The 23,571-nt window shown below is 50.1% G+C and overlaps 1 protein-coding gene across 1 annotated transcript in view; it reads right to left on the reverse strand.

Moving 5' to 3' along the window:
• Positions 1-23,571, reverse strand: part of COL5A3 (collagen type V alpha 3 chain) — a 123,314-nt gene that overhangs the window by 5,532 nt on the left and 94,211 nt on the right. The window contains exons 55-66 of the mRNA XM_029584539.1: positions 23,298-23,351; positions 17,783-17,890; positions 16,869-16,922; positions 16,549-16,602; positions 15,683-15,790; positions 15,084-15,137; positions 14,827-14,862; positions 14,008-14,061; positions 10,927-11,167; positions 7,523-7,635; positions 6,453-6,521; positions 4,704-4,937 (exon numbers count right to left, since the gene is read on the reverse strand). Coding sequence (XP_029440399.1) covers positions 4,704-4,937; positions 6,453-6,521; positions 7,523-7,635; positions 10,927-11,167; positions 14,008-14,061; positions 14,827-14,862; positions 15,084-15,137; positions 15,683-15,790; positions 16,549-16,602; positions 16,869-16,922; positions 17,783-17,890; positions 23,298-23,351 — 1,179 coding nt within the window. The remainder of the gene's footprint in view (positions 1-4,703; positions 4,938-6,452; positions 6,522-7,522; positions 7,636-10,926; positions 11,168-14,007; positions 14,062-14,826; positions 14,863-15,083; positions 15,138-15,682; positions 15,791-16,548; positions 16,603-16,868; positions 16,923-17,782; positions 17,891-23,297; positions 23,352-23,571) is intronic.

Consider the following 23,571-nt stretch of genomic DNA (forward strand, 5'->3'; position numbering starts at 1 on the left):
TTTTTTAACTCTGAAAAAACGTTTTTCCTTTTGTGTCTGATTTATATCTTTGCGCTCTCTGAATGCCTCTAACATAACTCTCCCCCTCACGCTCTGCTCCTCGTCCCTCCTCGCCTCTGGGGGGGGGTGTGTGAGGCTTTAGCTCATCGCGTTCGGCTGTTCCTGCACTCTCCTCCGCACCATTTCAGTCGCCCTCCTGTGGGCTTGGGCCCGGCCCTGCCTATGTCCTTTAAGAGGTCGTGGCATCCAGATCCAGCCACGACACACGGGGTTGGGGGGGCCGATGCAATATCTCGCGCTCAGGCCAGCGCGCAGGTTAGCCCACGGACTGGACACGCTGTTTTGGAGGCGCCAGGCTAACGCTCGTTAATTGAGAGTCCGTTCTCCTAACCCGCGAAGAGCCAGGTCTCCTGGGCACCCGATGCCACGGGCCAGCTAGGGACGCACAAGGGATCCCCGGCACGTCCTCTTCAGCGTGGCAACTCATTTGCATATTGCATCAGGCGCCCGGGAGAGGGGGAATGTGCGTGCATTGAAAAACCTGCGCCCGGTCTGGATGCACAGGGGGTTTTTTTCACTCTCGATACTGCATCGGCCCCACAAGATGGGGGGGGGGGGGGGGTTTCCCTCACCCATGACCTCCTGCAGAGGTATTTTTTTTTATCACCCCCTTTTTTTTTTTTTTCCTTCCTCCCCCACGCCAGCGTCCTCTGGCTCTGGCTGCCTCCTTGTCACGTTGTTTTGGCAATCTTGGAGGTCGCTGATAGGAAAAGCCCAGAGCCCAGCGCCTGGTTGTGTCTCTTGGGTCTGTGCACACCAAATCCATGACCCTACGGACACGGAGTGAGCGGCCGAGCGGGGGGATTAGAGTCCCTGATGGCCGTGCCTCAAATCTTGTCCTCGCCGGTGAAAGGGGTCTTTCGCGTCTCATCTTTTAATGAACGCTGCAGCTTTGTACTGCCCCGACACAAACACCCGCCCCCCCCCCCCCCCGCCTGCAATCCAAATATTTCTCATTCCATTATAAATCTGTGGAATTAGCCTAATGGCAGCATTCAGAGCGGGAACCATTAGAGAGACTTCCGCTAATGGCTCAGGCCTTCAATAGAGATTTTCTTTACTACCATTAGCAGAAAAAAAAAAACCCCATCCCTCGGTTCCAGTGAGGCACCCTTTATAATCTCCTATGGTACAGGCTGCAGGGTGCCAGGCTTGGCGGAGGAGGGCAGGTCTCCTTTACAGAGGGCACAGGAGCACAACCTGGGCGGAGAAGAGCAGGTCTCCTTTACAGAGGGCACAGGATCACAACCTGAGGAGGGCAGGTCTCCTTTACAGAGGGCACAGGAGCACAACCTGGGCGGAGGAGAGCAGGTCTCCTTTACAGAGGAGCACAATCTGGGCGGAGGAGGGCAGGTCTCCTTTACAGAGAGCGCAAAATCACATCCTGGGCGGAGGAGGGCAGGTCTCCTTTGCATAGCACACAGGGTCTCCCCCCCCCCCCCCGCCGTGCCTGACAGCCCCCGCTGGGCGGGCCACGAGTAACTTCGCCTCCTCTCCAACACCCTGCCCACTTTCTAGATTTCACCCAAATTTCTTCACCAGGACGTGCGCAGAGAACCCAGGGGGCCGCTCGACCCCCGCCCCTTTCCCACCACCAAAAGAGTTCCGTGAGGATGGAGATCGCACAGAAAAGCTGGACAAAGTAACTTCGGTGGAAACATAAATTAGTCTATATATAATATTTTTTCTTTTTTTTTTTTTTTTTGCAAAATAAAAAAACCAAAAACAAACAAACCAACAAGCCAGGAAGGCTTTACAGCTGGCCTGATTCGTAATTCATATTTGGTTTTAGGGATGCTAGCACCATATGGAAGGGGGGGGAGGGGATTTAAAATCCAACAGCACTGAAACACTCAGGGACGCAACTGCCGGCGGCAAACATTGTGGACGAAGTTCGGACAGTGGGTCGGAGAGACCGGGAGCGGAGGTCGGGGATGGTGGGGGGGGGGGGGGGGGAGATGAGAATATTGTTTAATCTAAATGCGTCCGAAACGGCGGGATTTCCAGGGATTATTCCTACCCATGACCTCCCGGCCCCCCCTTCCCTTGCTTCATGCCCTCCCCCCATGCGAGGCGGAGGAGGGGCCACATCGCTGCCAGCACCCGGCCCCAGCCTCTCCTCTCCTCCCTCCCTCCCCTCTTCACCTCTCCGCCGGGAACGCGCGCGTGAAGGCTAATTTCCAAAGCCCTGTGCGCGCCGAAGGCGGGCTGGCGCGCACGAGTACGTGCACATCTCCACTTTAAGGGTCGGGGCTAAGAGGGTAAAAGGTAGGCTAGTTAATTAGGAGGGTCAGGAGGTCCCCGTCCTTTACCTGGGCAAACTGGGAATGAACGGAGGGAGGGGGAACCTGGAAACTGCATCACTGCGCGTGCCCGCTAAATCCCCCTCACTTACGCGGCAAGAGGCGGCATTTGTGCACGTGTCCACATAAAATCGTGCGCACACGCGTGCGCTCGTACAGCTTATTTCATACCATCCGTGAATATATGCGTGTGCGTTATACTACGGCTGCGCCCTTCAGTGTGAACCACTGCAGGCACGCGCACGCGAGCCCACGTGGCTCTTTCCAGGTTACAGTCATAAAGCGACACCGAAGGAACTACATATCCCAGCATGCCCTGGAGATAAAACCCAGACCTGGCTCCGCCTGTCCCCCAGGACTTGGAGCTGGCTGGTCGCCCATGACGCGCTTCCCAGGGTCGGGCACCAGCAGGGGGAGGTCCACGCACGCGGTGGGCAGCCTCGTCGGGAGTCAGTGATGTAGTCCCCAGAATCCCTCCTCCTAAGGCTTCTGCCGCAGCTACGACGGGTTTTAACCTTATTACGGTGCTCGATCAAGTTAAAAACCCTTTGCGGAAAACTTCTCTGAATGCCAACTTCAATTTAAAAAAAAAAAAAAATTCAGAATGTCCACAAAAAAAAAAAAAATCACAATCCCGCCACTGATTCTGGACCAGAACCTCGCTCAGGGGTCCGTCAGTGGTCAAGGATGGAGGTCGAAGGGAGTATCCGAGGTCAGGGTAGTAAAGTCAGAGGCCGTACATGGGGGGGGGGGGGGGGAGGGGAGGGGAGGAGCATGCTAGCCGAGGCTACCCGGTTATAAAAATTTTATAAAAATTAAAAAAAATAAAATAAAATCCAAACCAGTTGTTACAGGGCACCAAAGGCTCTGCCGCATCCTCTGCCCGCTAGGGACCCCCTTCCGAGCCTGCCCCCCGCCCCCATGCACCCCCTCCATGCACTGTGAGCGCAGGGAAGAAGTGCGGGTGAGCCTTCCACTCCAGGCCTCCCGGACCCTACAAGGGTAAATTATTTCAGCATTCCAAGTACAATTTTTAAAAATTAAAAAAAAAATGGACAACAAAAAACACAAATGCATACCCCATCCTCATCCCCCCCCCCCCCCCCAGGAAGACACAGATAAACACAACTCATGATAACTGCGGCTGTGTGGAAGGAGGAGTTTCTTTCGTTACTGTTGAGTTTATGAAAAGATGTTTTCGAGAATTTAAAAAAACTTTTTTTTTTTTTTTTTTTTGCTTCTGTGGGGGTTTTTTTTCAATGCCCTCCCCACCCCATCCCACCTTTTTTCTTTCCCCATCGTTCAGCCATTGAAGCAAACTGGGCCTAGTTCAAATCCAAATTTCTGGTTGGCCTCTCCGAAGTCTGACACGGGCGACGTCATTGAGCGGGAGCTGCTCCCACTTGTAGGAGACGATCTCCAGGACGGTCCCTCTCGTTGCCTTTTCCGTGGCTGGGGAGAGGAGGGGGGGGGAGAGTGGAAAGAAGGGTAGGGGGGGAGGATGGATAGAAGGAGGGGGGAGAGTGGAGAGATGGGGGGGAGGGTGGACAGAAGGAGGGGGAGAGTGGAGGGGGAAGAGTGGAGAGATGGGTGGGGAGAGGAGGGGGGGAGAGTGGAGAGATGGGTGGGGGAGGGAGGGTGGACAGAAGGAGGGGGAGAGTGGAGAGATGGGTGGGGGGAGAGGAGAGTGGAAAGAAGAGGTGGGAAGGTGGAAAGAAGGAGGGGGAGAGTGGAGAGATGGGTGGGGGGAGAGTGGACAGAAGGAGGGGAGTGGAGAGGAGGGGGGAGAGTGGAGAGATGGGGAGGGTGGACAGAAGGAGGGGGAGAGTGGAGAGATGGGGAGGGTGGACAGAAGGAGGGGGGAGAGTGGAGAGATGGGGGAGGGTGGATAGAAGGAGGGGGAGAGTGGAGGGGGTAGAGTGGAGAGATGGTGGGGGGAGAGGAGAGTGGAAGAAGAGATGGGAAGGTGGAAAGAAGGGGGAGAGTGGAGAAATGTGTTAGGAAGAGTTTAGGTGGAAGCCTTGTGGGAGAGGGACCTCCACCCAGGGCTGAATTCCCCGCTAGGTGTGTGCCCGGGGGGCGCCTGCACGGCCTCACGCCCACCTCCCACCCCCAGCGTGATGATCCTCTCCCTCCCTCTGCCTTATCGCTGGCTTCTTCTGCTCTTATCCCCAACCTTTTTCCCATTTCCTGCTCTGATGCAAATCCTTCCTTGTATCTTTATCAGGGGGGGGGGGGGGGAGCGGACATGCCCAGATCCACTCAGAAAGCTCCTCCCCCCCCCCCCGAGACACAGACGTGGGGAGTGGGGGAGAATCCTCCAAGCAGCCCGAGACTTACCTCGCAGCCGTCATAGGCGGCGAGGAGGTAGGGCGTCCTGGCGTGCGTCAGCTCCTCGTCGTTGGCCCCCAGGAACCTGAGGGCCCGCTGGTAGCCCCCGGAGGCGGCGTTGCGCCAGGCCGCGGAGTTCTGGCAGTGGTAGGTGAAGTTCTGCCGGGCGTTGGCGCTGAGGAGTCTCAGGAAGGTCAGCTGGACGACGTGGACGGGGAGCCCCTCTGCATCCACGTAGGAGAACTGCCGGGGGGGGGGGGGGGGGGAGGAGAGAGAAAGGGGGGTCCTGAATTAAGCAGGGAAGAGGGCCCTTCAGTCCCCCCACACTGCGGCTACCTGTCCCGGCTCTCTCAGAGGGGGGGAGGGGGGCTATCGCGCACAGAACCCTCCTGCCAGTCACCCCGCCTCTCTCCGTCAGGCTCTCATCAGGGACGGGTCATGTGCGCACCCCCCCCCCCCCCCACCTCTCTTCGGTAGCCTCTAAAAGTGAGATGGTGGAGAGAGGGGAAATCGTGATTCAGCCCCCCCCCTCCCCCGAGTGAATTGCCAGAGGGATGGATGGTGGCGCGCTCTGGTAGGGGGAGAGAAGGGCAAACCGTCTAAATTTAATTAAAAAAAAAAATCAAATATCAAAATCTCTCTTCTGGAGTAAAGTGAGGTCCGGCTGATCCTGGTCCTGATTGAACTGGGACCGGATCCACAAGTTGGTCCCCTGCGGACCCCGGGGGGGGGGGCATCCGATCACCTTCTGAATTGGGGAACATTGCGAGGGCAGAGATAAGGGGTGGAAGGGGCTGGTTTTAGGGGGACATTTGATATTATATATATATATATAATATAATATATAAAGTAAGGTTTCGGAGATCTCTCCCTTTAAATTAAACTTTGCTGGACGTGAGTCTGTTGGACGTGCTCTTCTCCTAGCCCTCTCCACGCACACTCACACTCTGCAGGGGCAGATTAATTAGCGCCAGAAGTGACACCTCCAGTATCAGAGACGCGCTACGACACCCCCCCCCCCTCAATCTCACCCTAATTAAATGAACCTCAGGCTCACAAAGCCGCCAGCAGGAAAGAGCGTCCGTCCGCCTTGAAGGATATCGCAGCATAGGCGGGCCGGGGATTGGGCTCTGTTGTTGGCCGTGTCAAAGTCGCACTTATTATAAACTAAAAGGGAAGGGAAAGCGACAGGAGCGGGGCGAGCCTGCAGGGAACGGGACTCCGGGAACGCTTGCAGAAAGCGGCGATGGGGGGGGGGGGGTTGTTACGACGCGTAACCGAACGCACCGCCGTGCTAAGGGACGGGCTTTGCCGTTCGTGGCCACCGCGGAGTAAGGCGGAAGTGGTGGTGGTGGGAGAGAGAGAAGCGGCTGGGAGACGCGATTTATTTGTTTTCGGATCATTTGATGTCTCGCCTCGTCCTAAACTAGCATCAAGGTGGATTAGCACCGGAGTTTTACGATAAATAAAATTACAGCTGCAGCGGTGTCGCCGTTTACAGTACAGGCGAGAGCAAATGAGGAAATCGGCCACGGAAAGTTTTGAGGTTTTGTGGCAAATTTTTTTGGTTGTTTTTTTTTGTGGAGCGATGGGGGCGCAGGGCGGTAGAGGTGAAGGCAGTGCCTGGCAATAGATTATTAATTTTGTGCGATGGATGAGCTGCTTAGAATATGGGATACATGGGGTGAAGCTCCTGCCCCCCGCTGCCTCCACTCCAAACCTCTTGACCCTCTCAGGCTGAATTCCCTGGGTCCTCACCTTCCTGCCTCTCTTGAAGGTGCTGTACCACTCTCCAGGGCGGTCCTTTGTCCAAGCTGCAAGCTTAACCTGGGAAAAAGAGAAGCGGAGGGAGAGAGGGCAGTCAGCCAGCCCTGGCGCATGCCTTGTATCCAGTTTCCGGGGGCCCTGCTGCACTGTATCCCGCTAGATCCCCAGCTTCCTTCCAGTTTATCTCTGCAAAGTGAGCTTCCCTGTGAGGGTCTGTCCCTGTGTGGGTGCAGGGAGTCTTCCTCCCTGTCTTGGTGTCTCTCTGTGACAGTGTGTCCCTTATTGAGGGGCTGAAGAGATTCCTTCTGTGAGGTTAAGGTTGTCTTTTGCTAAACTGATGCTCTCATCAAATATAAAGGAATTAAAACCCGCACTAGTATTGAGTCACAGAGGTCACACACAGAGAGCCAGTGACAGAGCCGGGGATTACAACTGATGCACAGAGTGATAAAGTAAATCACCCTGAGATCACACAGACAGTTAATAACAGAGCCAGAGATTACAACTGAGGCAAAAGAGTATACGGTGACTCACCCCAGGGTCTCACAGAGAGAGTCAGAGACAGAGCCAGGGATTAGAGCTGAGGCAGGGGATAAAGTGACTCACCCTGAGGTCACACATGCAGAGAGTCAGTGACAGAGCCGGGGATTAGAGCTGAGACACAGGGAGATAAAGTGACTCCCCCTGAGGTCACACACAGAGAGTCAGTGACAGAGCCGGGGATTAGAGCTGAGGCACAGGGAGATAAAGTGACTCCCCCTGAGGTCACACATGCAGAGAGTCAGTGACAGAGCCGGGGATTAGAGCTGAGGCACAGGGAGATAAAGTGACTCCCCCTGAGGTCACACACAGAGAGTCAGTGACAAAGCCGGGGATTAGAGCTGAGGCACAGGGGGATAAAGTGACTCCCCCTGAGGTCACACACAGAGAGTCAGTGACAGAGCCGGACTCCCCCCGCACTCCCCTGGCACTCCAGGCGGTAAAGTTAGATTGCCTTCATCTCAGTATGGCAGTGTGGCTACCTCTAGGGTAGAGAGTCTGCCCTCCTCCTCTGTATTTACCGATTCAAGTTTCTTATCTGGGTACAGGCAGGTTTCCCCTCCAGCTGTGAAGTTGCAGAAAACCTTAAGAGAGTCTCTGGAGCATCCCTGGTTCGGATCGACCCAGTAGTCACCTATGGAGGAGGCAGAAGCAAAGCAGAAATATTAGGCCGGTGGGGAAGGGACTCTGTGAGCGTAGACTATGGTCCTGCGAAATCCCGAGCCTTTCGGGCATAAAGGGTTTCACCATTTGCAGTCGTAACAATTCGTTTTTTCAGGGAGGAGCATTCTGGGGTGCCACAGCCAGCGCGCTTAAGCCTCAGGACCTGCCCCCCCCCCCCCCCCCCCCCCGCATGGTTAGAGCAGAGGGGAAAGCCTTGGCTGTCACGCAGGTTTCAGGTTGGGTACCAGCTCGTGTTTCCTGCTCAGGCTGGCACCCCACCGTGTGCCTGAGACCCATCCCACCCCCATCTGCGCGCGTATCACAATCTATCCCCTCCAGAGCTCGCTTCAACTGAGGTTTATCCCTGCTGGGAATTCGCGACAAAGATAAAGAAAAAAACTCTTCACGGGACTCTGAATCTCCACCCCCTTCAGATCCCAGCAGTAAGTCCATTTATAGGCTTCAGTCACGCTGTAGAAGAGCGCACTGCAGCGGAAATAATACAGAGCTATAGCAAGGGCAAAGGTTGCAATGATAATGCAGTTTCATGCTTTCCATTAGGGCTCTGACCCCGCTGGACGGTCAGGATTCCCACATACACACGTGCGGATGTGCTCACGGACACAAACGCCTGCACGCAGTACACTCGCGCCTGCTCTCTCTTGAACCCGTTAGTTACACCTTTTTTCGTCCACGTGACTGAAAGTGTGTTTTTGAAAAGGGTATACGCATTTTTCCGAAAGCAGAGCCCAGGGTGAGAACTCCCTCCCCAGCGAACCTGTGCACCTGTTGTCTATTTCTATTGTTCTCACGGTTGTTTTACAGTCATGTGGTGCAGGGGGTCGGTGGTGAGCAAGCCGAGTCCAGTGAAGGCTACCTTCTGGTTGTCGGGCCTAGGCCAAGCAATCTCATGACATTCCCCCCACAGCTACCTTCAAAAGGAAAACCTTACACACCTTTCCCCATTGATAAAGTTAATATGCACCTCATCAATGCCCACCCACTATAACCATAGTTGGAAATGCCGCCATTGCCTGCTGAAGGTTCTCCAAGGTTGGCAGTGGGATGCGTTGCCCATTTTCAAGTCCACGAGCCTGGTTGTATCAGGAGATGGGGCCTCTTCTGGTCTTCATGGCTCACTCCACAATACTGCCCCCTTGCATAACTATTCTTACTTCCAATAAAGCACCTTCGCTTTATCTCGTAGTCAATAGTCATTCAGCTCCTGTTCCTTCTCTACAGCCTGAAACTTTGGCTCATTTTTTTTTTCAACAAAAAAATTGGAAATTTATGTTAAAAAAAAAAAAAAAGTTGCAGATACCCCATCACCCAAATGTTGAGCGAAATGATATACCGAAACCCTTATGGGGAAGTTTTGTGTCATTGGGGAAGACGGAGATGATTGGGATGGTGACAAGGATGAACTCAACCATTTGTCCTCTTCACCCATGTGGTACAGCAGCCATGAAGGTTCTTACTGAGGATATAGCTTTACCACTTTCCACTCCAGTGGCTGCGTCTCTAGAATCTGGTGAATTACCAACTTAGCTTAAACAAACATCCATTCGACCTTTGTTAAAAAATCCACAGGTGGATGAAAAAGACCTACAATACTATAGACCCCCATTTCCTCTTTTACTTTTCCAGCAAAGGTTATTGAATGTGTTGTGTTGCAATAATTGCAAGAGTTCTTATGTGATCAACAGGTGTTAGATACCCATTGATTTAGATTTTGCATGAAACACAGTACAGAGCTCTTGCCAAGATCTAATTTTGACGACAGTTTGATAAAGGGTTACTACCTACTTGCTCGTTTTACTGTTTTGTATCTTCAGCATCTGATAACTTTGGACCACAAGATCGTGCACATATAAGGTACTGGAGGTGTTGCGCTGGATTGGCTTTCTTCAATTTTGTCGCGCAGAAACCCAACAGGTTCGATGGGGGTCTGTTGACGTTCACTCGGTCAGTACTGAAAAAAAGGTGTCCCACAGGGCCTCCTCGCTTTCTGCGATTTTATGTAATGTTTACCTTCAACCCATAGGTAAATTGCTTGCTGGTTTGGGTTTGCACTACTCTCTCATGCAGATGATACCTGGTTTTTCTTTCCCTCTTCCGTTAATACCAGTTCTGCAACTGGATCATTAGCAAAGTATACGGCAGCTATTAAGGGCTGGTCAACACACACCCAAGAGATTGGTAAAACCGAGATAATTTAGCTTCCATTTTACCTTTGAAGGATGTCAAATATTGATAGGGAGAGACGCGAAGAACCTAGGAGTCATTACTGACTCTGATTTAACATTAAAGGATCACATAAAATCTTTAGCTTGGAAAGTTTTGGGGAACTGCCAGTGCTTCATAGATTAAAACCTTACTTGGATCTAGCAGATTTCAGGACGCTCGCACCGGCTCTTATTTTATCGTGTTTGGATTATCGCAGCTCGCCGTTTTCGGGCTTACCTGCTTATTCCGGTGATACAGAATTCGGCAGGAAGACCTCTTGGCAGGCAGGGCCACGTAATGAGCAAATACTGTAACTCTGGCTTGAAATGCATTACACTGGTTACCGGTCAGTTTTAGAGTTCAGTACAAAATACGTGTTGCGATTCGTTTAGCACTGGGTGAGAGCTCTCTGCCTTGCACAAATACTCTTTTTTTAAAAAATGTATCATCCAGTGAGGTCCCTAAGATCTGAAGGCCAATGCTTGTTAGCTGATTATTGTGGTTACTTGTATATTAGTGAAGGCTTTTTTTTTTTTTGGTTGGGGGTATTACGCTCTGGAACGTCCTGCCAGAGGACGTGCGTAAATGATCCTGTACAAAAACTTAAAAGATAACTTAAAAGTCATCTATTTAAGCAAGCTTTTTATTAATTTTAAGGTTATTTTATGTGCAGAATACATTAGCTGAGATGTACTGACCTGGTGACTCAGTGAAAATTTGTTGCAATGTCAATTATAATGGCATATTGAGGAATAGTAACTGACTAATAGTAGGTGTATTCAGAGTGTTTAAGTATTTATTTTAACAGTTTAAAAGCTATTTTATCTGATCTTTGTATTGTTGTATTATTAATTTGTTTGCAATTTTATTATTTACATTTGTTTTGTGTGACACCTTGTAACCGCTAGACCACTGGATTGTGTGACTTATAAATGTTTTAATTACATCAAATCTAGGACGCACTGGGCTACTGAAGCCCCTGTGATACGAGGCTTAGGACAGAACATGGATGGAAGCCCCCCATCTCCCTCCTCACCATCTTCATAGTCTGGGTGGCACATCTGGAGCTCCTTGCAGGTCCGGGCCGGGCTGTCCTGGGTCCCCACCGGTGACCTCAGCTGCTCCACCTCCACCTTGAGGGAGCCGAGGGTGGCGTAGACCTCTTGCATCCCGTAATCCGGCACCTGGTCTGCCTGCTCCTGCTCCAGGTCAGACTCCCTCCTCCTCTTCCGGGGCAGTTCCAGAGGCAGCGACTGGACACCCTCGGCCGGAGGGCCCTGCAATGTGGAAAGCGCAATTAATTTCAGGCATCACGAGTGCTGCAAAATTCTTGCCACTTGGTCAGATGGTCCTTTTCCCCAAAAGAGCACAGAGGGGTGAATCTTCAGAAGGGCATGGCTAGCTAGCTCGCAGGTTGGCCAGCTAGATGCTCCAGGATGAAATCTGACCCTGCAGAGTGGGTAAATCTGCACACCTAGTTTCAGCCTGTGTGTCTCGGGGGACAAAATTAGATTGGACAACGGACGATAACCGATTAGGGCTGATTTTAAAGCACTAGCTGGCCGTCTTTGAGTGCCACAAATGCATTTTTTAAATCTAGCTGGACAAATTTTGGCCAGCCAGATTCGAATCCTATTTCAGGCACAGCCCTAGCCAGTTAGGTTATGGATTAAAATATTCTTAACTTAGCCAACCAAAATATGGCCAGGCATGTGAGGCGCTGGGGGCAGTTTTGAAAATCAGTCCTTAATAAATAAATAAATAAATAAAAAAGTTTGAGAACGGGGGGAGCTAAAGTGATCTTACGAGGGGTCAAGCAGGGCATTGGTGGCAGAATAGGATCAGAACCTGGATCCTGCTCCTAATCGCCAGTGGAGGTGCCCAGCACTTCAGGGACTCCGCGGGTAAGGGTTTTGAGCTGGCACCGAGGCAGAAGGTGCGTATCACAGATATCCCCGGGCACTGGCGTCAACTTATAGAACCGTTTTGATCTCCGACGGGGCATGGCGTCCCCTTGGCCCCACAGCCTGAAAAGTGAGAGAGAGGTCTCCACCGCGTCGATGGGATTGCACGGCCCGTCAAAACGGGTCTTTGGCTATTTGCATTTACCATTATGTTTTCTTGTATTTTTCTCAATGTCTCAATGGCAGGCCTTTTTTTTGGGGGGGGGGGGGAGGAAGGGAGGGGAAGGGAGGCTTTGTTCAATCTATAGCAATGTAAATTTCATCAAGCGCTCAGCGAGCTACACGCTTTGTCGACATGCGGCGCAACGTTCGCCGTTGACTTAGAATGACGTCCCAAAACGCCATCTCCATAGGCAATACTACCATTCCCATATCTAAACACGTCCGGAAACCTCGGCGGCGTCCTCGACATCGAGCTGGTCACCCGAACTCACATTAAATCGGTAGCTAGGTCCTCTTTCCACAGGTTGCGTCTTTCCGAACGTATCGAGCCTTTTATGTGACCCGATCACCTTTACAACTGTGCTCCAGTCATCACCAATACTTGCAGGGACCGATTATTGCAACTCTCCTTATATTGGTAGCAACCCCAATCGACCGTCAGACCCCCCACCCTGCAATTGGCACAAAACGCAACCGCTCGTTTAATAACTAGCAAAAAAAAAAAAAAAATCCCAAAAAAGCCACATGAACATATCTCACCGGCCCTGTTTACTTTGCACTGGAGAATTCAATATAAAATATTATCCACCTTACATAAGGGAACGGTCTTTTCTCCATCGCAGGCCCAATCAGATGGAACTCTATTCCTTTACCCTTAAGATCCTTATCTAATATTATGGAGTACAAAAAGGGCCTTAGAGCACCATCTACCGAAGCTAGCACTTAAAACACCTATGTCAACCATAACCCTTTCTCCCTTACCCCTTACCTATGTCAACCATACCTTTCCTATGTCTCCCTTACCTATGTCAACCATAACCCTTTCTCCCTTTCCTATGTCAACCATAACCCCCTTAAATCCTATTTCTCCACTTCCATCCTGATTCCAGCCAGGCTTTAACACCCAGGCCCGTCCTTTCATTTGTTTAAAGTATACATGCTTTTATTTTTTATATTGTTTGATTGCGATTGTAACTATCTGTAACCCGCTCCGAACACTGGAGGGCGTGGGTAAAAAAAAATCCTTTAAAATAAATAAATAAAGTGTCGCGCCCAATGACCGATGGTCCGGCCCTGCAAGGTTTACTGTTTTCTGTTCTCGCCCAGGCTATATGCGAGGTGGGTACCAAAGGAAAATTGAGTTGGGGAGGTGATGGTGGTGGTGGGATGGGAGAGAGCGGGGGGGGGGGGGGGGGAAGAAACAAGTTTGGCCTTCTCCTTGGCTAAAAAATTGCTTTATTCCAGTTGGCCCCACTTTGGGCGCCGTCATTCAGTCCCTCACGAGCTCCAGAAGGCAGAGGGGAACCCTGATGCCAAGTCCTGCCACACGAACGTATCACACCGGCTTTTATTTTACTTCCGAACCAAAGGAGAGGCTGGCACTGTGGGGGAAAAAACTAGGTAGTTATTATTTTGGGGACGGGAGCAAACAGATGTGGCCTCTGTCTTGCTGCATGAGCTCTTGGAGACTCAGTACTCCCAGTGATCAGAGTGATGCAGATGGGAGTCAGTCTGGTTCCCGCATACCAAAAAAAATAAATATTAATAATAATTTCCTCTCCTTTTATTCTTCCCAGTTGAAGTTCCAAATGCTTTCGTTACAGAGAGCTACTAAAATGAGAAAATACGCACATTTCAGCAGCTCACGCGTTGCGCGCAAAGTAGTCAGGTTATTGCAGCCCTTGTGTAACTGCACCAATTGCACAGTCCACGTGCTAAAAATGTCCGTGTGCTTTTCACGTACACATGTAATTTTGGAAATCCCGCGTAGATGTTTTTTATTTTTCTACCCAGGTCTAAACACGCCCGCAGGAATGCCTCCTTTTAAATGCGGCTAAAAATATTTGCACGACTACAGAACCCGTAGCTGTGTGCGAGGAAGGGGCAATATTCAGTCAGGACCGTTTCTACCCGGGTAAAATGCCTTTGAAAAATGACCTTCCCTGGGACGGGATCATCCAACAGACCTGTCGTGTCCCCTTGATACTTACTGGAGGGCCAGGAGGTCCAGGGGGGCCGGGATCACCTCTTGGGCCCAAGAGTCCCTGAAAAGACAAACACATCAAGGCTTACTGCACACCTTGAAAACATCCGGCCGGTGGAAAACTCTGACGCTTCTAGAGAATCCTCTCACTCTGTGCAAGGGCTGCACACCGCTTGAGGTCTTGGGAGACGCTCCATTTGGTGAGGATGGCAGCTCCGATTTTAAGCAATGAATTGCTGTCTGACAGAATAAGATAGGGCGTAGCAAAAGTACTGAAAGGGGAAGGGGTTGAGGAACCAGGTTAACGCAACAGTGAGCTCCCGCCCAACACAACAAGAACATACAGCTCAATGCCCGCCAGCTTGGTTTGGAGCCAACCAAGGAATCCGACGACGGCTAACGGATCACCCAGGCATGATAGGCAAGGGGAGATCTCTGGTCCAAACAGCCAATAAGAAAAAGAGAGCACAGGAAAAAACAATGAGGAGTGGTAGGGAGGAAGCGCACAGAGAGGAGGTGGTGAACCCTATGAAGAAAGAGGACACCTAAAGAGTACAGGCCACGAAGAGCAGAGGAGACGAAAAGAGGGTCAGAGGTAAGCAGAGAAGATGCAGGGGTGGGGAAGGAGTTAGAGAGGGGAAGCTAATAGTGAGTGCATGGTGCAGGAAGGCAAACAAGAAAAGGGGTCAAGGCATAGGTGGTGAGGAAGTGAGGTGGGCAGTAGGAACCTTGAAAGAAGAGAAAGAGCAGGTCAGATTTAGTGCGGGTGGAGACGGCGGAGGGACCCCCTTGCCCATGAACCATCCACAAAGTTGGGGATACTCACTGGTGCCCCCTTCGAGCCTTTCTGGCCCAGTGGCCCCTGTTAGGAAAACAATGACAGTCATAAATATTGGAGGCTGGCTTAACTTCCAAAGGAAAGTGCTATTGGACTCCAGCATTGGCCTTCAGTGGGGTAGAGACAATAGAAGACAACACTGAAAGGTTAAATCAATTAAAAGAAGAAAGAAGATGACCGAGGCCAAGACAGAGAGTGCAGTAAACCCAGAAAGTCCAGGGGGAAAGCACAGAGATCATACTTACCACGAGACCTGTAGGGCCTGGTGGTCCTTGAGGGCCCAATGGCCCCAGGAGACCCTAATTGGAAAGAAAAGAGGGTAAGCCCTTTAAGGCACGTTAGACAAAGGCATGGAGGATGTATGAGGGGCCTCAGGCCTTGGTGATAACGTCCTACTGATGCAGCACGGTGATTCGTTAATGTCACCGGCTCTGCTGGGGGTGTTACAGTGCTGACTCTAGGAAAGAACAGGGTTGCTAAGTCACGAGGGACAGGCTGGCCCAGGCTTGATTTTACCCCATAGCATACTGGGGCTTGTAGTTCTGCCATTTCTTAGAACCAAAGGCATTACATCTCCCAGCCTGTCCTTCATACCCTGGAGCTGGTTAGAAAACCTATTCCAGTGATTTTCGGTGGGTGATGTAAGCACTTCCTCCACATCCCTCCATATAAGTCTCTGGTTTCAGGCCTTGGCCTGGTTGACTTGACTTATCTCTTAGTTAATGCGGATGGTCTGGACCTCTCTTCCCTCATCATTTGGTCCATAATCCACTAAAAAAAAAAAACCAACAACAACAACAAGGAGGCAGAACGCCTACAATATAGTACCTTTCTATATACTTACAGAATCTCCCTTGACTCCCAGTGGCCCCTGGCTTCCAGGAAGACCTCGGTCTCCTTTCTCCCCGTGCTCCCCTGGAGGTCCAATCAGGCCTATCAATCCCGCATGGCCCTGGAGGGGAGTAGAGAAGGGTGGGTAGGACTCAGGAGGTGGAGGGGGGGCGTTGAAAACAATCACGAGACCGCCCAACACCACCAGGAAAACTGCCCAAGCCCAGGCAGTCATGCAGGTTGAACAACGTCATCACAGCTCACGTCCTCGTAAGGTCTTCCCTTCACGCACATGAATGACAATGTCATCGGTTGCTCCTTGTTTCTAGGACTGGGTTTGGGCTTCCGTAACTGAAGCATTAGCAGCTGAGATGCAGCGGCAGAGGGGGGGGGGCCCGCAGTTGGGTTTCCTTGGATGAGCAGGCGGCCATCTTGGAAAGTGTCAGAGATATTCTGGGGCTGCCATCTGCTCGCCCTAGGGCTGGCAAGGGCAGGGTAGGAATTCAGGAAGAGGTACTGGTTTTACTCGTGCACGTTTCTTTCCCACTGAGCTCACCGGCTCTAAAAGATGTTGGATTGGTGCGCTGGAAACCCAGGCGCTCCATTTCTCCGAGTGACACATGGGCTCCCCGGCACCCGCCTAACAGTACGCTTCCACCCCGTTCTGGAGGCTACCACCCGCAGAGGTTGAGAGGGGCCTGGTCCCTCTTTGGCCTCCAAAACACCTCTCAGATGATGCAGACCGGAGCCACGGCTGACCTGAGAGGTTCACGAACCCTGGAGTTAGGAGGTGACAGGCTCCACCGTCCCTGCGGCGATGCCTGTCCCGTCACCCGTCCCCTATAAATTCAGGAGGCGCATCCTTCTGGCCACACTCACTTTGTCCCCCTTGAATCCAGAGTCTCCCTTCAGCCCGGGCAGTCCTGGAGGTCCCTGCGAAAACAAAAACAAGGGAAGGCAAAATTACCATCCGGGAAACGCAGCCTGGGCGATGACCCACCCCCATTCAAAGGGCATTTAGGGTTACTGCCGTAGAGCAATCCAATGTTTTGGGGCATTTTTAACAGAAACCAGAGCGCTACCGAGCCTTAGATGCCTGCAGGGTGCGGCCTAGCTGCATTCTGACTGAGCTGCGCCCAGCCTGCCGGGCACGAAGAGCCAGGGCGAGCACCAACGGGAAGGAGAACGAGAGCACTCACCAAGGGGCCCGGTGGCCCAGCCTGCCCTGGAGGGCCCGTCAGACCTTGTTCACCCTACGGGAAATTACGCAGACAGGATATTGTTAGTGGTCAGCAATAAGGCGCCGGTCGCGTCACCCGACAGGCGGAGACGCCCCGCGCCCCGGATAATCTGCGCACCGCTATGGAGGGGGGCACGGTCCAGGGATTCCGACCTGTAAGACACTGCAGTCAGCCCCCCCCACCCCCAAAAGTTAAGTCGCCCCGGGGTAACGCACAGAGAGTGAGCGGCAGAGCTGGGGGTTACAGCTGGAGCACAGGGAAGGTAAACCAGCCACGTCCCTCCCCTCACCCCAGAGCAGCAGTTCTGCCTGAATCTCAGCCGTACGGCCCCTACGCTAGCGCCCTCCACGGTTACGTGTATACGAAGCCGCGCCCGGGGACGGCCCAGCCGGTGGCACTGTACAGGATTCACCCGAGCTCCCGCTTCTCCAGGCCCCACCAGGGACCTCTACAGGGGCAGCATCACCTCCCTTTTCCTGCTGACCCTTCCTCTCCCCGTGCACCCAAGCATCTTTCTGGCTTTTACCCTCACTTTATCCACCTTAAGATGATCAGACGCGATCACCCCCAGATCCCTCTCTTCCTCTGTGCTTAGAATAATTTCACCTCCGATGCTGCACCTCTCCCTTGGGGATTTTGCATCCTAAACGCATTATTCTGCATATTTTGGCATTAAATCTTCACTGACAGACCTTAGACCATTCCTCCAGCTTTGCTAGATCCCTCCTCATGTCCTCCACAACTTCTATGTAAATATGGTCAAAAAAAACCCTCTCTCTGCCCCCCCCCCCCCCCCCCCCCCTCCTCAAAATGATACCGTGCTCTCTCGCAGCGGCAGAAAAACAGGAGGCAGCTCCTGTGGGCAGACTCACGGCAGATCCTGGGATACCAGGGAGCCCTTCTGAGCCAGCTCTGCCTGGGGGCCCCTGCGCTCCGACAGGCCCGGTCTTTCCTGGGGCCCCGCCAGTTCCAGGCCCCCCCTAAGAAAAGAAAAACACAGCAGCAAACGCGATCCATAAGTGGAGACGGCACCTACCCATCCCCATCGCTAACTCAGCATCCAGAATATAACAGCCAGGACACCTGGGCTGGACAGACTGACTGCACAGTCTGGTATCCGGACAGCATGACGCTCCTCCAAAGGGTGGAGAGGAGCAGGAAGAGTTATCACCTTAACGATTACAGCAAAGTCAACTGAGGCACGGGGAGAGAAAGTGACTCACCCTGAGGTCACACACAGAGAGTCAGAGACGGAGCCGGGGATTAGAGCTGAGGCACAGGGGGATAAAGTGACTCCCCCTGAGGTCACACACAGAGAGTCAGTGACAGAGCCGGGGATTAGAGCTGAGGCACAGGGGGATAAAGTGACTCACCCTGAGGTCACACACAGAGAGTCAGTGACAGAGCCGGGGATTAGAGCTGAGGCACAGGGGGATGAAGTGACTCACCCTGAGGTCACACACAGAGAGTCAGTGACAGAGCCGGGGATTAGAGCTGAGGCACAGGGGGATGAAGTGACTCACCCTGAGGTCACACACAGAGAGTCAGTGACAGAGCCGGGGATTAGAGCTGAGGCACAGGGAGATAAAGTGACTCCCCCTGAGGTCACACACAGAGAGTCAGTGACAGAGCCGGGGATTAGAGCTGAGGCACAGGGGATAAAATGTCTCACCCCAAGGTCACACACAGAGAGTCAGTGAGAGAGCCGGGGATTAGAGCTGAGGCACAGGGGGATGAAGTGACTCACCCTGAGGTCACACACAGAGAGTCAGTGACAGAGCCGGGGATTAGAGCTGAGGCACAGGGGGATGAAGTGACTCACCCTGAGGTCACACACAGAGAGTCAGTGACAAAGCCGGGGATTAGAGCTGAGGCACAGGGGGATAAAGTGACTCCCCTGAAGTCACACACAGAGAGTCAGTGACAAAGCTGGGGATTAGAGCTGAGGCACAGGGGGATAAAGTGACTCATCCTGAGGTCACACAAGAGGGGTGAATGACAGAGCTGGGGATTAGAACTCATGCACGAATTGACACATGGAGGAGGAGGAGGAGAAGGAGTGAATCTGGACTCCAGCACTCATTAGGAACATAAAAAATTGCCCTGCTGGGTCAGACCGAGGGTCCATCAAACCCAGCATCCTGTTTCCAACAGAGGCCAATCCAGGCCACAAGAACCTGGCAATTACCCAAACACTAAGAAGATCCCCTGCTACTGATGCAATTAATAGCAGTGGCTATTCCCTAAGTAAAATTGATTAATAGCCGTTAATGGACTTCTCCTCCAAGAACTTATCCAATCCTTTTTTAAACCCAGCTACATTAAATGCACGAACCACATCCTCTGGCAACAAATTCCAGAGCTTTATTGTGCGTTGAGTGAAAAAGAACTTTCTCCGATTAGTCTTAAATGTGCCCCATGCTAACTTCATGGAGTGCCCCCTAGTCTTTCTATTATCCGAAAGAGTAAATAACCGAGTCACATCTACCCGTTCTAGACCTCTCATGATCTTAAACACCTCTATCATATCCCCCCTCAGCCGTCTCTTCTCCAAGCTGAAAAGTCCTAACCTCTTTAGTCTTTCCTCATAGGGGAGTTGTTCCATTCCCTTTATCATTTTGGTTGCCCTTCTCTGTACCTTCTCCATCACAATTATATCTTTTTTGAGATGCGGTGACCAGAATTGTACACAGTATTCAAGGTGCGGTCTCACCATGGAGCGATACAGAGGCATTATGACATTTTCCGTTTTATTCACCATTCCCTTCCTAATAATTCCCAACATTCTGTTTGCTTTTTTTATTTATTTATTTATTTATTTAAGGGTTTCTTATATACCGAGGCACGTTTGCAAAACATCACCTCGGTTCACAATGTAACATAACTTAGCAACAAGCTTTACAATAATAACATTAACAGGTAGGGGGTTAACAAGGGCAGGAGATGATAATACGAGAAATATATATACATGTACAAGTTGATTTTAACAAGAGGGTTAAATAAAGCAATAAGGATAATTAGCAGGGTAAAGTATTAGATGGAGGGGGGAGAGAGAATAGAATGTGCGAGGGTCAGTGGGTGGGGAGAGAGAATAGAGTGTGCGAAGGGTCTGATGGGCGGTCAGTTGGCGGTCAGATGGGCGGTCATGTCGCATCTATGGGAGGAGTCAGTTCGTTAGTCAGGGTACGCTAGTTTGAACAGCCATGTTTTAAGATTGTGCTTGAATTTTTTGTGGCAAGGTTCCTGGCGTAGTTGGGAAGGCATTTTATTCCAGTGGGAGGTTCCTGAAATGATGAAAGATCGCTCTCTAAAGGTGGTATGCTTCATGCACTTAGGAGAGGGTATTTGGAGTTTGGCTCGGTGATGCGTTCTTGTGGGTCTAGTCGGAGTGTGAAGCAGGAGATGTTCTGGGAACCATTGCATGTCCTGGTTATGAATGGCTTTGTGTATGAGCGTGAGTACTTTATATACTATCCTGGAGGTTACAGGGAGCCAATGTAATGTTTTTTGACTGCTGCAGCACACTGAGCCGACGATTTTAAAGTATTATCCACTATGACGCCTAGATCTAGTATGGAATCTAACATTTATTTATTTATTATTCGTTGGAAACATCATATCGTTTTACATGGAACATGAATGCAGCGTATATGCTTTACAGAAACTGTTAACATCAATACATTATATAGGGCAGGTTGCTTAACTGACAGGAGTTGAACTGTGTAGGTGATGTATGTACAATAAGTATAAGGTACCAAATAAAATTTAAGTTGCTTCTTGTAACTACAGCAAGGGTTATTTTTCCCTATATGCATCACCTTGCACTTATCCACATTAAATTTCATCTGCCATTTGGATGCCCAATTTTCCAGTCTCACAAGGTCTTCCTGCAATGTATCACAATCTGCTTGTGATTTAACTACTCTGTATAATTTTGTATCATCTGCAGATTTGATAACCTCACTCGTCGTATTTCTTTCCAGATCATTTATAAATATATTGAAAAGCACCGGACCAGGTACAGATCCCTGGGGCACTCCACTGTTTACCCTTTTCCACTGAGAAAATTGACCATTTAATCCTACTCTCTGTTTCCTGCCTTTTAACCAGTTTGTAATCCACGAAAGGACATCGCCTCCTATCCCATGACTTTTTACTTTTCCTAGAAGCCTCTCATAAGGGACTTTGTCAAACGCCTTCTGAAAATCCAAATACACTACATCTACCGGTTCACCTTTATCCACATGTTTATTAACTCCTTCAAAAAAGTGAAGCAGATTTGTGAGGCAAGACTTCCCTTGGGTAAAGCCATACTGACTTTGTTCCATTAAATCATGTCTTTCTATATGCTCTACGATTTTGATCTTGAGAATAGTTTTCTGCTTCGGATATATTTAAAAAAGTTTTTATTATGAGTTTTTGCCTCTATGGCCAACTTCATTTCAAATTCTCTCTTAGCCTGTCTTATCAATGTTTTACACTTAACTTGACAATGCTTATGCTTTTCCTATCTTCTTCAGCTGGATCTTTTTTCCAGTTTTTGAAGGATGTTTTTTTGACTAAAATAGCTTCTTTCACCTCCCCTTTGAATCATGCCAGTAATCGTTTTGCCTTCCTCCCACCTTTCTTAATGCGTGGAATACATCTGGCCTGCGCCTCTAGGATGGTATTTTCAAACGATGTCCACGCCTGTTGTACGCTTTTAAACCCTGCAGCTGCACCTCTCAGTTTTTTTCTATTTTCCTCTTTGCCACTTTGGTGTAGTGTGGCCGGATGGTCTAAAGTGCTGGATTAAGGCTCCAGTCTCTTTGGGGGTATGGGTTCGAATCTGACTGCCTCCGGTGTCTTTGTTAGCTCGTAGTCATGGCCGAGTGGTTAAGGCAGTGGACTTTGTATTTATTAAATTTTATTAATCGCTTAACCCAAAATAGGCCTAAGCGATTAATAAAATCGATTGGGGTTTCCTTGCACTGATTCAAGTCCTGCTGACTACGGCACTCACAGCTTGCCTTGCACTGTCAGCGTGCTGAGCTTTAATGAAACAAATTGGGTGTCATGAATCCTGATGAATTTTAGAATCCTTAAATTACTGCAACAATTCTGTCCTACCGTATGCTGGATTCCTGCCTCCTGTTATGTCACCCAGTGGCATCTCAGAGACTTGGTGGAAGGAGGATAACCAATGGGACAGTGCTGTATCAGGGTACAAATTATATCGCAGTGATAGGGAGGATCAACTTGGTGGGGGTGTGGCACTTTATGTCCGGGAGGGTATAGAGTCCAACAGGATGAAGATCATACAAGAGACTAAATGTTCAGTAGAATCTATATGGGTAGAAATCCCATGTGTGTTGGGTAAGAGTATAGTGATAGGAGTATACTACCGTCCACCTGGACAAAATGATCAGACTGACAGTGAAATGCTAAGAGAAATCAGGGAAGCAAACCAATTTGGCAGTGCAATAATAATGGGAGATTTCAATTACCTTATATATAAAGACGTGGTATTTGATAATTTTGAACAATCACAACGCTATGTAAATCTTTTTATCAATTTTTACAATGTATATTTAAGGACCATCATACCACCCCCAGTGCTCACAAGTCATACTTGCACTTTCTGCACTTTCACAGGGTCATGTTTAATCAATTGGTCCAAATGACATCAATGTTCAATTTTTTTCATTTTTTACTGTATAATAAAAAAAAAGGCAACTTTCCTTATTTCCAGGTTATCGGGGTTGCTTATCCCGACAGCCCCAGGATAAGCAACCCCGATAACCTGGAAATAAGGAAAGTTGCCTTTTTTTTTATTATACAGTAAAAAATGAAAAAAATTGAACATTGATGTCATTTGGACCAATTGATTAAACATGACCCTGTGAAAGTGCAGAAAGTGCAAGTATGACTTGTGAGCACTGGGGGTGGTATGATGGTCCTTAAATATACATTGTAAAAATTGATAAAAAGATTTACATAGCGTTGTGATTGTTCAAAATTATCAAATACCACGTCTTTATATATAAGTTCATTTCAATCGTGGGATTTTCCATTAAAAGAATCTTTGTGTTAGATTTCAATTACCCCAATATTGACTGGGTAAATGTAAGATCAGGACTTGCTAGAGATCTAAAGTTCCTGGATGTAATAAATGATTGCTTCATGGAGCAATTAGTTCAGGAACTGATGAGAGAGGGAGCTATTTCAGATCTAATTCTTTATGGAATGCAGGATTTGGTGAGAGAGGTAACGGTGGTGGGGCCACTTGGCAACAGTGATCATAACGTGATCAGATTTGAACTAATGACTGGAAGGGGGGCAATAAGTAAATCTGCAGCTCTAACACTAAATTTTGAAAAGGGAAACTTTGATAAAATGAAGACTTACCTTGGTACCTTTCTCGCCTTGCTTTCCCTGTCGCCCCACAGGCCCATGAGGTCCCTGCACGAGACACAAAACACGCAGCGATGTGTTGGTGTGAACGGTGGAGCTCACATTTCAGAGAGAGAGAGAGAGACAGAGGACAGAGAGAGTCAAGGATTTACCACAATCCCAAGGCACTCGTGGCAGCTTTCCCAGGAGCTGAGCGGAGAGAGAACCTTCAGCGCTTGTTCACCTCCATCATACAGGTACAACCGCAATCCCACGGTACCAATGTTTC

This window comes from Rhinatrema bivittatum, chromosome 19 (genome assembly GCF_901001135.1).
Source record: "Rhinatrema bivittatum chromosome 19, aRhiBiv1.1, whole genome shotgun sequence".
Classification (NCBI taxonomy): Eukaryota; Metazoa; Chordata; class Amphibia; order Gymnophiona; family Rhinatrematidae; genus Rhinatrema; species Rhinatrema bivittatum.